Source organism: Bactrocera neohumeralis, chromosome 5 (assembly GCF_024586455.1).
Source record: "Bactrocera neohumeralis isolate Rockhampton chromosome 5, APGP_CSIRO_Bneo_wtdbg2-racon-allhic-juicebox.fasta_v2, whole genome shotgun sequence".
NCBI classification, from domain to species: Eukaryota; Metazoa; Arthropoda; class Insecta; order Diptera; family Tephritidae; genus Bactrocera; species Bactrocera neohumeralis.
In genome coordinates, this window is record NC_065922.1 from 12,292,572 (window position 1) to 12,308,584 (window position 16,013).

Below are 16,013 nucleotides of genomic sequence, written 5' to 3' on the forward strand. Positions count from 1 at the left end.
GCTAGCTAGGTTATGTTGTCCGAATGGAAAATGCTCCAGCTCTCAGAGTATTCGATGCAGTACCCGTCGGGGTAGCAGAGAAAAAGGAAGACTTCCACTCCTTTGGTAAGACTAGGTGGAGTGGGACCTGGCTATAGTTGGAATTTCCATTTGGCGTCAAACAGCGAAAAGGAAGAACGACTGGCGCGCTGTTATAAGCTCGGCTATAACCTAAGAAGAAGAAGCTAATTGATTTCTTGGTAAGCGTTTTCGCGATTCAATACACCGCTCGATTCTGATACAAATTATTGAATATTATTAAAAATTACACAATTGCCTGAAAGAAGTGATAATGTATTCATAAACGAATTCCTCAGCCACTCTCCCTAAATAGCGCGAATTAAGCACCATTTAACCAGCTTAACCACTTTAATAATCTACACAAAATATCATTGTACATCTGTATGTAAATATGCATGTAAATGCAGCCGATTTCAACATTTTTCCACCGCCCAAATATGCTCGTTAATATACGTAAACTTTTTCATATCAAATTGCGGCACACACGAGTTTTTTTGCGGCACTCACAGCAGCAGGCAGCAGAGGAGAACCAAATCAAAAAAGAAATTGCAATTACAACAACAAAAGTGGTAGGCAAAGTGCATTGCAAATTCGCACAACCTCCATCAATTCCGCGCCTTTCAGCAGCTGCCTTATGCCGTCTTTTTGCACGCTTTAACTTCTAAACTTTGCTGGCAGCTGCTCGCTGTCCAACTTGTTCGCGTCTTTTTGTTACAATTTCGCACACACACACACACTCGAGCGTATTGTATGCAAAATCTGGCAAACACCACGCACACACATTACTTGTAGGCCTGAAATTTGGACGGCCCTCACACGCGCCTCACGGCCCGCCGCTCTGTTGGGCCCACACAGCAGCGGCCGCACTTCGAAACGTCAGTCGCACTTGGCATCGTCGGTTTGTCGCCATGTTTGACTTTGTTTGCTGTTAGTCGCCGGGTACGTTGAGTGCCGTTGCTGCTTTGGAGCGGCCCAATATAAAATTTATTATATTTTGAAACTTCAAACTTTTTTAGGTGGGGCCACGAGCCACACGGCGGCGTGCAGGTAAACACGCAGACAAGAATTTATGTATTTATGCATGCCATGGCATGTGTATATCCGTGTGTGTGCGTGTTTTTCTGTGACAATTTCGCAAAAGTTTGTCGTCGAAACGGTGCACGGCCGGCGTATGGGCGAACGGCTGAGCGGTGAACCGCAGCGCTGCTGAATGCAATGCACCAATAAGTGTCAAACTGCAAATTGGATATTTGATGAAAATACAATTACATACACACATATATTATATTTGTAATTGGTGTACTTCAGCAGGATCTACACACTCAAGTGGTGCCATTGTAGGCTTCGAGAATGGCAATTTTCCACAAATTGGTTAGGTATATTGGGTAGGTAACTGGTTGGATGCTATAGCGAGGGGAAACAGTTGTGATTAAGTTTTTGTTATTGGTAGCTCTTATATGATTTGGTTGGACTTTAAGTAGTTTTGAAATAAATGTCAACCCTTTTGTCGTTGAAGAACATGACAGCTCAATTCACAAGTCCCCGGCCTGACACATAGATGGCGATAAAAGAATTAAATATATACGATTTTTAGTTAGCCCTAACCTTCAAAAGGCGAGTGTATAAATTTGTTGGATCACAAGTGTGTGAATTATTTTATTTTGAGTGAAGCAACTTTTGTTGTTGTGAAAAATTGGATAAAAAGAAATTACGCATTTGATAAAATATTGCTGTTTGAATGGGAAACTTAGCATGATGACGAGTTTCCGGCTACTATCCCAAGGAAGTCAATCATCAGGGATTGGTATGCTAAACTTAGACGTAGTGAAATTAGCACCGAAAATGGTGAAAGCAGTGAACTCCCAAAAGAGGTTCTCACAGACGAAAAAATTAAAAAAGGTCACCAAATAATTTTGGATGACTGTAAAGTGAAGTTCAAGATAGCAGGCACTCTGAAGATATTAACTGAACGTATACATCATATCGTTTTCGAATGTTTGTGCATAAGACGGCTCTGAGCAAAGTGGGAACCGAGCGAGCACACTTTTGATCAAAACCAATGACGTGTGGACGATTCGAAGCAGTGTTTGGAGATGTTCAAGTGTAATAAATCCGAATTTTAAAGTCATTATGTGACAACGGATGAAACATGGCTCTATCATTTCACTCCAAAAACCAATCGACAGTCATCCGAGTGGACTGTACACGAAGAACCCGCTCCAAGGCGTAGAAAAAGCAACAGTCGATTTGCAAGGTTACGACGTCATTATTTTGGCACCAGTTCCTTGAAAAAAACCTTTTAGAGGATGGGTTCATGCGGAAAATGAGAGGGGGAAATAAAGAATTCACGATACTTTTTGACAAGATGTAATGGGTTTGTTCAAAAAAGTCTTGCGGTACTTTTATCTGTGCCAAATTACAATTTTTGATGTCCTATATCTTGACCGATTTAGCTGCTTAGTTATGGCCTTTTATAAACTTTCGTTTAATGGAGTTTTGGACCAGCACGGAAAAGTGGTTCTGGATTATGAAAATCCATAAACGAACTACTTGAGAGTTTGCCTTTATAAGTAGTACTTAATTTTTACTTAATTTTATCCATTTTTGGACAGATGAACGACTTAAAAGAAACGACAATCAATCAAACACGTGTTAGCGCATGAAATGAGCTTTCCAAAAAGGTATAGCATGACCCGATGAGACGAATAAAATAGAAGAATTCAGCCGCCAATACTTTCTTGCAAGTGTAATATACTGGGTTTGTCCGGAAAGTAATAGGAATGAGTCGATTTAAAAAATTTGATTGAATCAATCGTTACAATTCTTTAAGAACTTACAAAATAGGCTTCTTCTGCGTCGATGCAGCGCTGACAGCGCGATTTTCAAGCATTGAAGGCGTCACAGAAGACATTTTCCGGAATAGCCTTGAGAGCCAAGGTGCATGCTGCTTGGATCCCCTCTGTCGTCTTAAAATGCTTGCCTTTCATCGGCCTTTTCCGGCAAGGAAACAAAAAAGTTCGGGGGGGCCACATCTGGGCTGTAGGGCGGCTGCGGAAGCGTTGGGATGCCGGCCTTGGTTAGGTAGCTGTTCACAAGAAAGGTGGTGTGAGCCGGGGCGTTATCGTGGTGCAACTTCCAAACAGCTGCGATGTCTTATCGGAACCGATTGATCCTTCATTTCGACTGCCACGAAAAACTTGGCGTTAACAGTTTGTCCAGGAAGAACAAATTCATGGTGGACGATGCCTTTGATGTCAAAAAAAGACAATGAGCATCGTTTTCGCTTTGGATTTGCTCATTCCTCATCGATCTCTTCCCGGCCCTCCAAAAGGCCTGCTTAATCATATCAAACGTCTCTTTCGCAGATTTACCGAGTTTCAGTCACACAGTATTTAATCGCGTATCTCTGCTCTAACGAACACTGCATTTTCGGCTGGCACCACTCACAGAAACTCGTCGCGTGAAAATGTTTATCCTGGCTCTCCAGGTGCTCGGAGACAACTGACCAGCCGCTCATTCGTTAGCTAGGCGTTCGTTAGCACGCTCTGAAATACAGCCGCGGCGGAAGAAAATCAGTCTTATTACTTTCCTGACAAACCCTGTATCCGCACAGGAAAAACTCTAACGGTGTGATCTTGGTGGTCAATCGACCGGCTCAAAACGTGAAATTATCTGCGTACCGAAGTGTTCTCTCAATAAATCCATTGATTAATGCGATGTATGGGAATTGGCGCTGTCTTGTTGAAACCAAATGTCGCCAAGATCACAAGCTTCAATTTCAGGCATCAAATAGTCAGTTGTCATCCGGATCCGTAACATTGGAGCAGACTTTGCGCTCAATGGAAACAGGAAAAACACATTGTTACTTTAGACTGGCCACCACAGTCACCTGACACCAATCTAAGTGAGAATGTTTGGGCTTAAATGAAAACCAAAAAGAAGAAGAAAACATTTAAAGTCAACAAAATATTTCATTCGGCTACTACTACATGCCGCCTGTAGTCTGCTTCCTGCGGAATATGCGGAAAAATTTAGTTGCAAGTTGCCGTCAAAGATGTCAGGCTTTAATATACCACTTGGGAGATTGGAGGAAGTGTTGAATAAACGGCAGCTGTAACAAAAACAAATTTTCTATAATTACAAAATGGAATTAGGAAAATGAATACGTTATTTTTTGAACGCACTGTATACCTGTGATTTAGATTCATAAAGGAATCAATAATAGTGAATCACAACATTTTTGAATATCAGATCCATCCACATACTTGTATAGTAGTGCTTCGAACCTGCAGAAGTACCGTGGGAACTGTTTTGCTTATGTTTTACTTTGTTGAGCTGTGGCACACAGAATTTTGAAGCCTAAGCAAGGCAAAAAAATCTGCCTTGTTATCCAAGACATTTAATAGTAAAACATAAGTTCATGCATAAAAAAAATTATGAAAAAGTGAAATATAAAGCGAAACAAATAAAAAGCATAAGCCGAACTTTAAAGTCCACTCGCAAGCGTTTAAGTTACGCTTAAGTCCAAGCCGCCACCCCAACTTGCCAGTGGAAAAGCGTTTGTTGAAAAATCGTGCAGCGATGGCGGCAGCCGTTAAGCTGGCTCTTGCATTGTGTACAAATATATACCATTGTTGTTTTTGTTGCCATCGATATTTTCGGCTTTGTTGCTCTTATTAGCTTTGCCGCGGCAAATGTTGCTGCCTCTTGCGGCTGCCTGTTGTTGCTGATTTGTAGCGCGACGCAGCTTACGCGCCTCGCTTTGAATTTTGCACCGGAAAACTAAAAGAAAAATAACTGAAAACAATGAAAACCCGTTTGCCTGCCACAGATACAGTTTCCAATACTTTAGTTGTTGTTAAGCTGTATATTTGCTGTTGTTGTTGCGCAGCTGAGGCGACGGCGGCTGCTGGTGGCTGATGCTGCCACAACTTTATGGCCCAAGCGTATAAATAAACGCAAAGAATACGAAATTGAAACAGTTTTTAGTGCGTTTTTGAAAACGTTTGATCACCGCAAATCGTTCGCCGAAGTGCCCAAGTGTTGCCAACAAGCGAAAGTTTAGTCCCAACTCGCCCGCCCGTCAAAAGTTGCCAGTGAATTTTTTTGTAATTTAATTACACGCTCGTAAAGCAGCACAAGCAGTTTCGAAAACAAAATATATAAAATGGCTTTCAAGGTAATGCAAGCGAAAGTGTTGTTGTTGTTGTTGTTTTTGCTTATTATTATTATTATGAAAGGACTTTTTAAAAGGACTTAAAAAGCAACAAAAAATTGTTTTTTCAATATATTGAAGTTGTGTCTGAAAAGGATACGCGTAGGTTTGAAAGTGCTTTGGCAGATATGAGTTCTTCAAAGATTGAAGAAAAAGAAAGTTTTTGTCGTATTTTATTAATTTTGTTGTTTAATAGTGCCTAAACAGTGTTTTGGTGGGTTGAAGTATCAGTTTTTGGTGCTTTTTCGTTGTGAATGTGCTCAAAATTTAATATTAGTTTTTAATAAAAGTTTTGATTTTTTATAATTTCATGGATTTTGCGACTGTATTCTGCTCAAGGCTCCGCGCTAGACAAGCCAAAACTCATATTTACTTTTTTATGAACCTATTTTTATGACTCCAGCGGTGCGTTGAATCTATTTATCTACTTGAAATCCAGTGAATGGTCTGAAAATTTAAAATAAATGCTTTATTTTGTTCCTTGTGTAATGTTAGGTTAGGTTAGCTGGCTAATGGGGATCACACTTTGACCGCTAATACAGTCCTCGTTGAAGTCGGTTAAAAACTGTTGTAATTGGTTATTAACTTTCGTTAAAGTGCCTTGAACCTTTCACAGTTTTGCTAAGATACTTTTTTTCTATTTCCATATTTCACCTGGAAGTCTTAAAGTGTGAGATCTGGGGCATTTTAATCGAGAACTTCGTACATTTTTTCACCAAATATTTTTATCGCACCCATTTTTCTTTGACTTGGTCAGTCTATTGCAAGAAAGGCACTCCTTATACTATACCTACTCAAAGTCAAGTCGAAGTATAATATTTCCTTTTCCATCGGACCTACTTTGTTGAACTTCATTTCATCAGTTCGTTATATACAACTCAACTTCACTTCCAATCGATGAAATGTCATGAAATTCTCACTGGACAATCGATAAAGGTAGCAGATTCCAACGCACCAGCCGACATATATATAGCGCCAGAAGGAGCGCCAGATTCAAAAAGTCCTGTTTACTTTGGAATCCACCTTATATTTTATCCTATCTTAGGCACCTTTGAGAAAAAGTTACTGAAAAAGGGTTGAATAAGCAGCTAAATTTTCAAAGACCTAAGTATTAGCAGCTTCTTTGGGCGCATATATGAATAGAACAATTTGAGTGCACAGTGAAGTTCGGTTGGTAGTTATTGCTTTCCTTTGATTGTAGGGTGTAAGTAATCGACGCGGCCCGGGGTTTATATCTTTCCCAGAAAGTATTTTAGTATTTTCTTCAAGCTTGTTTTCGAAGGGCTGCTTAGGTGACCAAATGTCAATATTTGCCTGACTCTGACTACGTATAGATATCAAAACACCCGAAGATAGACTTTTCAAGAAATATTAGATTTAATCTATCTGGTTTAAGTCAGAAACACAAACTTTTTCAAAACTTGATCACTTCAAAAAATATTTGTATTTGTAGCGCATTTGTTTATTAAAAGTGAATTGCAATATTATTAAAATAAATGCCAAAAGATCAAAATTGTTTTATGGAAACATATTTCTTACGGTTGTCTATAATTTCTTTAACAATTCTTAATGCTTTAATTTTTAAGAATTTTCCAAGCATATTAACAAATAGTCAGATTTTTCTTAGATATAACCGAAAGCACGCTAAAATCTAATCTCAGCTTAAAATATCTTCTAATTTTAGAAACAGTTTTGGAATACGCTATATTTAATGTTAAATGACCTGTGACCCATTGCAACTTTTCAAATTTGAGCAATTCACAACCTGTCGTAAAGCATAGTAAAATCGTAAAATTATAAAAAACAAGTTTAAAAATTTATAATTTTACGATTTTACGATGCTTTACGATGCTTTACGACAGGTTGTGAATTGAACAATTGTCTATTGTTAAAATTTCTAAAACAGTTTCTGATAGAATCTGAGTATTTCATAGAATATTCCAACATAATTTTTCATGTTCATCTGCGTTGAAGTAAAATTAATAAAATATATACATACATAAATCTAATATTAGTTTTCCATTGTAAAAAATTCGTACCATATCATGGCCTATCCAACACCCAATGTAAGGCGATTATTTTAATGCAGTAATAACTACAGAAATCAGGTTCACTTAGGTTTGGTTAGGTTAGATGGCTGATCTAGAGAGATCGCAGTGCTACATGTAGTCTTTTGTGAATCCATAGAACAGAAGAACTAGCGTGTTCGAACTCATAAACTAGGCTCCCCTAGATTTAAATAGAAAAATATTCAGTCAAACTTATGTTCCAATATCTGCCCATTTTATGACTATTTAATGGACATCTTAAGTTGGTGCTTTTGAGACATTTCTAACAACATATTTTTACACTCGTTGAAGTCTTTAATATTTATCGTTCTTCAATTGGACCACATGGTAGGTGGGCACGTAGAGTGCCTGTCTGAAGACGCAACTAAGCTTTTAGGAGGCCCATTGTGAAATCACCTTACTCTCTTATGTTATGTGTGCATCAATACAAAAAGTTTTACATGATCTTTCAAGAAACCTTCTAACAATATTAGTGTTTTTTTTCTATACAAAGCATTACATTCGCATAGAAGTTGTTCTATAGTTTTTTACAGGTATCTCTTGGGAGCTTCTTCGATATTCAATAATTTCCAGTCTGCCAATTAGACAGTGATCTGTTAACACTCCCACCAGAGTTTCTAAGTTCTTTCTTTTGAATTTTGATAGGCGGCATGTGCGGCATCTATAAGTATTTCATTCATTCCACGTTTGTCTGCTTGTTGAGCAATTTTTGGATTGACTCCACCGAGATCCCTAACATGTTTGTCGATTAAATATCTACAAGCAGTCAAATACATATACATACATTCACTTTATCGGAGTCTATTGTTAGGGTCTGTCCGCTCTGGCTAGTTCATTTATTTCACACTTACAACGAATATCATTAGGTTCTGGAACCCTTTGCAGTTTTATGAAATAGGATATTAGATTCTCTAAGAGATGATGGTCATGTTCACTATCTCTGATGAAAGCCTAAGATACTCCACAACAGACTCCACCTGCGATTATCTACTATGGTCCACCGCATTCCTATCCCACACTTCTCTGGCAGGGAAGGCAATATTGGACACCGAATTTAGGTTTGATTCTAAAGGATTTCAAAAATCCAAGGCATTGGGTAGAAACGGATTGGAAATCAGTTTAGACAGAACAAAAATTGTATGCTTCCTTTTCTTGTTTAGAGACCTTAAATATTCATATAACGCCAAAAAAACCTTGAATTTTAGCTCATTAAATATAATATTGCATATCTGATTAATACATCATCCACAGTAAAATGCCTGATTGCATTATTCCATACATATTTTATAAACAAATAATGCCTTCACACGAAGAAATACTTACTTCAATATTTATTTTCTACTTTTCGCTGAATTTTGCTCCCATCTCTCCTTTTTTCGCTCTCTGTTCAAACACGTGGAATATTTTTAATGCTTTAATTCTCATGCCGTCCTTATGCTATAAAATGCAATTTTCAGAAAAATTATGCTTGTGTATGTGTGGAACTGAGGATACAAGCAGAATAATAATAAGTAAGGAGAAGTTTTCCAGAGAGTTAAAAATACACTGCAACGTAACTATAGCTATATATTTCTATAAATATATACCGTTATATGTGTATATGAATATATGTGATATAACATACACTTCACGCGTTTTAAATTACTGATTCAAGCGTGAGTATGACTACCGTAAAGTTGTTGGGAAGTATAAATGTGATTTTCACAACTTTTTCAAGCCGTAATTAAGGCTGGACACATATTGGTTCAAAGCAAAGTTGCTATAAAAATTATAGTAAATCACTAAAGTTGTTGTTTATGATTTATTTATGTATAAAAATGTTAAATGGAGTTAAAATATTTTATAATTGAATTAAATTTAAGAAAATAAAATAAAAAAAATATATTAAAATATTAAAAAAATTATTTAATAACAAAAAAACATATTTTTTTAATAAAATTGAACTTTAAATAAACTATAAAATTATATAATTATAAAATATATAGTAAAAAAATTATTTAAAAAAAAATAAATATCATTAAAATATAAAAAAAATATTTTTTTTTAATAAAATTTTAATTTAAATAATAGAAATATAAATTTTATTAAAAAATTATATATATTAAAAAGAAAAAAAAGAAATGTTTAATAAAATAAAATTTTAAGTAAATTATAAAACTATATAATTTTAAAATATATTGTATTGTTTAATAATTAATTAATAATTATTATGTTTTTTAATAAATTGTTAACAATATATTTAATTTATTTTTTTGTTTTTAAAATATCTATAAAATTAAATATTTATATTTTTTTTGTTTTAATAATTATGTTTTTTTAATAAATTTTTACATTATATTTTAAAATTATATTTTTTTTATAAAATTACTTAAAATTTATTTTAATAAAATTTTTCTTTTTTTAGTAAATTAAATATAATTTTTTTTAAAATAAATAATTTTTTAAATAAATTAAAAATTATATATTTTTTAATTAAATTTTTTAAAAAAAACGCATAATTTTTTTAAAAAAAATAATATATTATAAAAAAATGAAAAAAAATTATAAAATTATTAATTAAAAATTTTATAAAAGATGCTGTTGGACGCAACGTTTTGGCGATTAATATATTATAAAATTTTAAAAAAATAATTTTTTAATAAAATTATATAATTTAAATTATATAACTATAATTAAAAATATATAAAGAAATTATATAGTAAAACAAAAAAAATATTTTTTTAATAAGAATTTAATTTAAATAATTCTAAAAATAATATAGTAAAAGTTTAAGAAATTATATAGTAAAAATTTACTTAAAAAATGAAATTAAAAAAAATAAAAAAATAATTATAAAAGTTATATAATAATAAATTATATTAAAACAATATTTTATATTTAAAAAAAAATTATTTAAAAAAATTTTTTTAATAAGAATTTAATTTAAATAATTCTAAAAATAATATAGTAAAAGTTTAAGAAATTATATAGTAAAAATTTACTAAAATTAAATTTTATTAAAAAAAATAAAAAAATTGTATACATATACATATGTATATGTATATGTATGTATATAAACAAAAAAAATTGTTTTAATAAAATTGAATTTTAAATAATTTATAGAATTATATAAATATAAAATATATTGTAAAAAAATTTATTAAAAATATAAAAGAAATTTAAATAAAATTTAAATTTTAATAAATTCTTGCTTAAAAAATATATAAATATAGTAAAAAATTTTTACAAAATTAATTTTATTATAATTATATAATTATATTTAAATTTAAGTTTAAAAAAAATTATTCCTTATAAAGTTATGCCAAATTTTAAATTTTTTTTAAATAATGTCTTTTTGGCCACTTTGGAATCACGTGAACTTAATATTTTTGACAATGCTTTACTCAAACACAGAGTTGCATTTTCTTTAAATATTGCTTCCCCATGCAAGTGTGTATAAAAAAGTATAAAAAATAACTTTCCAAATTCATGTATAATTCTTTATACAAAGTCAATGCGGCAGGCTACAAATTTTCCATTGAAGATTTTAAATCAAAAAGCCAAGAAAAGTATACTTCAAACGAAAAACTTTGTAACTGCAAACGAACACACATACACACCTACAAGTATGTTGTTTCTGTTGCTGCCCTTGCTTCCTTATAAGTCCTTTAACAGTTTCTGAAGTCAGCGAACGCGCTTCCCTGCAGTCGTTTTCTTCATGCTGCATGTTGTTGTTTTCGCAAAAGTTTTCGCACATTTTTTTCCACTCATCCGCCGCTCACTCACTCGCCGGCTGTTTGGCGAAAGTTTATTTTGAGCTGTTTACTCGCGAGCACTGCCACTTTCTGTGTCGTAATCGCGGCATCTTTCCGTATTTCATCCAGCGCAAATTCTGCTTGCTGCTTTCTCGTTCTCGCCGTGTTTATCTTCGCAGTGCTTTAAGTCAGTGCAAGTGCAGTTATCTCTTGTTCTTCTTCTGCGCTGCGGGCTTAAGTCAATTCGCGTACCAGTTAATCGCATGTTGAATATTTTTAGCTGCAACGCAGCGGCAGCGCTCGTGAGTGATTTTCTAATTAAAAAATCTACTACTGTCACTTAGAGATGCTTTGGAGGGGGGTGAGTTTAGTAGCGCAACTTCTTTAAAAAAATTGTTTGCAGCTTGTATTGTCACTCTTGAGTTCTGTTGAAATCATAGTTTTAAATTAAACAGTTGAAGTTTCGTATGACGTATAGTGAAAGGTTAGCAGGTTGCCACATTTTTAAATTTTATGTAAAAAAAATGAAAAGGAGATAAAGAATCTTTGGAATATGGTTATCAAAATTATGAGGTCTTAGAAAATTTGCAGTGTAAAATACTTTTGGAGTGGTGTTGCCACCTGTTGAATATATTTTAGTAGTTAAATTGTAAAACCACTAAAATATGAGCATTTAAAAGCAAGCAAAAACAAAGTACTTTATAATATTTTTGTGTAAGGTTGCCACCTGTTTATTCTTATTAGTTTATTTCAAAAATATCTACTTAAATGAAATATATAAAGCACAGGCTACTAAAAAGGTTAAAGAAAAACTTCTCCACTGATATTCTTGTGAAGCGTTGCCAGCTACTTAAAATAACAAAAATCAAAAATTAGATGAGAGAAGCGAATTAAATATATAATAGTGGTACAAAACTAAAACGAATTAAGAAATTTTAAAATTTAATATATGCTCGCTTAGGGTTGCCAACTGTTCAATTTTTTTATAAACATTTTTTTAAATTTGAAATGTATGAAGGTGTGTATAACTAAGTAGCTTTAAAAAAAATTCTGCGACAGATATTTTTCTAAAGCGTTGCCATCTATTTAAAGATAGTAATAATAAATAAATCAGATAAGAAAAGCAAATTGTATAAAATAAAATATGAATATCAACCTAAAACGATTTAAGAAAAATTTTTCCAAACAATATTTTTATGCAGGGTTGCCACCTTTTTATTTTTTGATTTAATTGAAATATTAATTACATCATATCACAATTGTGGACTAATTTAAAGAAGGGATAAAAAATATTATGCTACAGTTTTTTCGGTAGATCGTTGCCATCTATTTAAAAATATAAATAATCAATAAATTAGATGACGAAAGCAAATTATACAATATAATATAAAAATATCAACCTAAAACGATTTAAGAACATATTTTGCCTAACAATACCTTGTATGCAGGGTTGCCACCTGTTTTTTTTTTATTTAAATGAAATATAATTTATATAAAATCATAAATGTGAATATATTTAAAAGCTGCAGTTTTTTTGGTAAAGCGTTGCCATCTATTTAAAAATTGGAATAATCAATAAATTAGAGCAGAGAAACGGGAACATTATAGAAATCAAATTTAAGTAAATAGTTGAAAATATATTTGCACAGGGCTGCCACCTGTTTAATTCGTTTTTGAGAAGCGTTGCCATGCATTTAAAAATAAAATTAAAGTAAATTATATGTGAAAAGCGAGGTTTCAAACTAAAACGATTAAAAAAAAGCTAAAGCTTCGAATAAATATTTGGGCAGAACTGCCACCTATTTAATTAATAACTTTTATATATTTGCGATATAAATTGTATAAGATCATAAAAGTGGATCAAATTGCAATGTGCTCACTCAGCGTTTGCGTTGTCTTCGATGCCCAAACAACCGCTCCATAAGTGACAATATGCCCGGTATACAGCCACCTGATGATACCTAGCTTGCAGCCGCAGGATCTACCAGCTAGGCGTCTGCATATCATGAGTACTTTGGTGGCTATGGACGAAGTCACATGTCTATTACACCGTAAGGTTGCGTGTAATGTGAGGCCTAGGAATTTGTTCTCTTTAGACACCTCCCACTCCCTGCCATCAAGTGGAAGAGATCTTCGTTTTGTAAAAGGAACGACGAATGTTTTTGACGGGTTGATGTTTAACCATACGGTATTACATTATCCCTTACCTAGACTTAAGCTCCTTTGGACCATGTCGCAGATAATATTCTCAAATTTACCTCGTGCCATTATGACAATGTCATCGGTGTACTCCTGACATCGAATCCCATTGTTTGTGAGCAACTCAAGGAACTCATCTACTACATACGAGTACTAGGCTCCAATGAAGGGGTGTTAGAACTATACCCTGTGGGCAGCTCCTCGTAGTGCCAAGACGAATATTTCTCTTCCCCATAGCGGTTTCAGCTATTTTAGTGCGTGTCCTCTATCCATCTGCATACTGGAGCCGCTACATTCTTTTTCTCCAGTGCCTTGCTGACACTTGTGTGAGACGCATTGCCAAAAACACCTTCGATATCAAGAAAAGCGTATATCGCAACCTCGCAATTTTCCAGCGAATTCTGGAGTTTAGCCGTAAGCAGGAAAGGTCAATGTGACTGGCCTGTAGGGGTGCGATTTTCAGCGCTTTCGATCTTGTGAAGTTTGTTTACGATTTTACCATCCCTTTTAGCATGAAGGAAATAATACTAATAGGCCTAAAGATTACCCTCGTTATTCTCCACGGTTGTGGGATATACGCCATCGCAAGTCTATCTCTCAAGTGCTGGAAAGATGCCGTCCGTTCCTGATGACTTATACTTATAGTTCGAAAAGAATTCCAGTGTCCACTTGATTGAGATTGCAGTGAATAGTGGAGATAAAGGGAGATAATAACGTGTCGTGTATGAAAAACTGTTGTTGTATGCAGAGAATTATTCAGGAAATTTTAAGATTTATTGATGTTAAATTCAATTGGTAGTATATGGAAGGCATTAAATATTCCAATCCACTCAGCTATAAAATTTACTCTTAGTACAAAGTATGAAATATTTTAATGTGTACAACAAACAATATACATATTTATTTATGCATAAATATACACTAGCAGTGACTTACCTTTATTGTCACTCTGCAAAAAAATGTGTTACAAAATATTCGTTCGTGCTTACAAGCAAACTTGTATGTGTGCAAGATGTTGACACTCGAATGCAAATACACACACTGATACATACGAAATTTGTTGGGTATAACCATCAACTCATGGAAGTTCAGTTTTGTGTGTATGTTTTGCATTTACTCAGTCAAGTTCTTGCATTGCTTCACTTGACAAATTTCACTCGTTTTCGTTTGGCATATATAATTTTGTTGTGCGTTTTGCTTATGCAAAATTGTGCAATTTTCAACAATATTTATTCTCCAAGAAAAATTCAGATTTCGGTTATGAATAAATTGTGTCTTGGTGACTGCGATGAATTTTTATTCATATTTTTTGATTTCGTTTTTGAGTATGAAAGCTTTCACTTATTGGTTGAGCATTCAATTATGTATAAAACATTTTTGTTTTTTTTTCACTTGCTGTGGTTATTTTGCAATAATTTATTATAGTAAATTTTAAAATACTTTTTAATATTTTTTTTATATAATTTTAATAATAATAATAATTTTAATATATTTTTTTAAAGTTTATTTAAATAAATAATTTTAATATATTTTTTAATTTTTTTTAAATAATAAATTTTAATAATTTTTAAATATTTAAAAAATAACTAAAAGTTCAAAAAATTAATAAAAATTCAAGCATAAAATAATCTTATTGGTCTTTATCTGAGCAATACTAGTTTAATATTCGCTTTAAGCACTTACATAGCTAAAGATGAAGGTTGAACTTCTAACTTCCATTAACAAATATCATTTGCAAGACCTCCTTCGGCCCCATCGTTCCATACAAATCGACTTTGGAACATTATTACTGCGTAAAATGGCACAGTGTATTCACTTTTTCATTTTCAGAAATATATTCTACGATAATTTTATGCTATATTTTTATTATTATTATTGCCGCCGTAATTATTCATTGCCAGAAAAAAGAGCTTTCCAGACGGAGTATTTATTAAAAACAGTTAAAACCCAGAATTTCCCAAAATTGAAAATTACGGCAGGAATATTGATTTCTGGTCCGCGAGAGAACACAATCATTGCCAAAAATATATACAGGTTGAAGTATTAGGTTCAACTGGATCATTCTACATATCGTCACCTAAAATGCAAAATAACGTAACTTCACTTTTCATAAGTTTACATGTGAAGAAAGAACTATATAATAGAAACCACTCATATTGAAAACAAAAAATCGTTTTGGTTATAAAGTGGTTATGTATTGGTTACCTATTGGTTATACATATTGGTTATATATTGGTTATGTATTGGTTATATATTGGTTATATCTGACAGCGTAAGCTGAAATTTTTTTTGCCACAAATATGTATTATGATGAAGTGAATCGTAAGTACCGTCGTAATAGAAACCACTCATATTGAAAAAAAATCGTTTTGGTTATAAAGTGGTTATGTATTGGTTACATATTATATATTACATATTGGTTATATATTGGTTATATCTGACAGCGTAAGCTGCAAAAAAATATTTTTGTTATAAAGTGTTATGTATTGGTTAAGCTGAAATATTCTTTGCTGCATATTTGTAATATCAGGTAGTGAATCGTAAGCAATAAAAACCTCGATTTCGATTTTTTTGATTATACGTTGTTTTGCATTTTAGGTGACGATATATGTATGTATGTATAAATCTAATCGGTAACACAGTTGGTGAATTTCTTTAAATCGCTCGTAAACACTAGTTGGCGCTTGTGACTTAATTGAATTTTGAACAAAATTGAGTGTCTTAAACTTTTTTATA

At 33.0% G+C, this 16,013-nt stretch overlaps 1 protein-coding gene across 1 annotated transcript in view; it reads left to right on the forward strand.

Annotated features, from left to right (window-relative positions):
- Nucleotides 1-5,056: 5,056 nt before the first annotated feature.
- Nucleotides 5,057-16,013, forward strand: part of LOC126758086 (cuticle protein 16.5) — a 31,127-nt gene continuing 20,170 nt past the window's right edge. Inside the window, exon 1 of the mRNA XM_050472114.1 lies at nucleotides 5,057-5,239. Within this exon, the coding sequence (XP_050328071.1) occupies nucleotides 5,228-5,239 (12 nt within the window). The 5' untranslated portion in view covers nucleotides 5,057-5,227. The remainder of the gene's footprint in view (nucleotides 5,240-16,013) is intronic.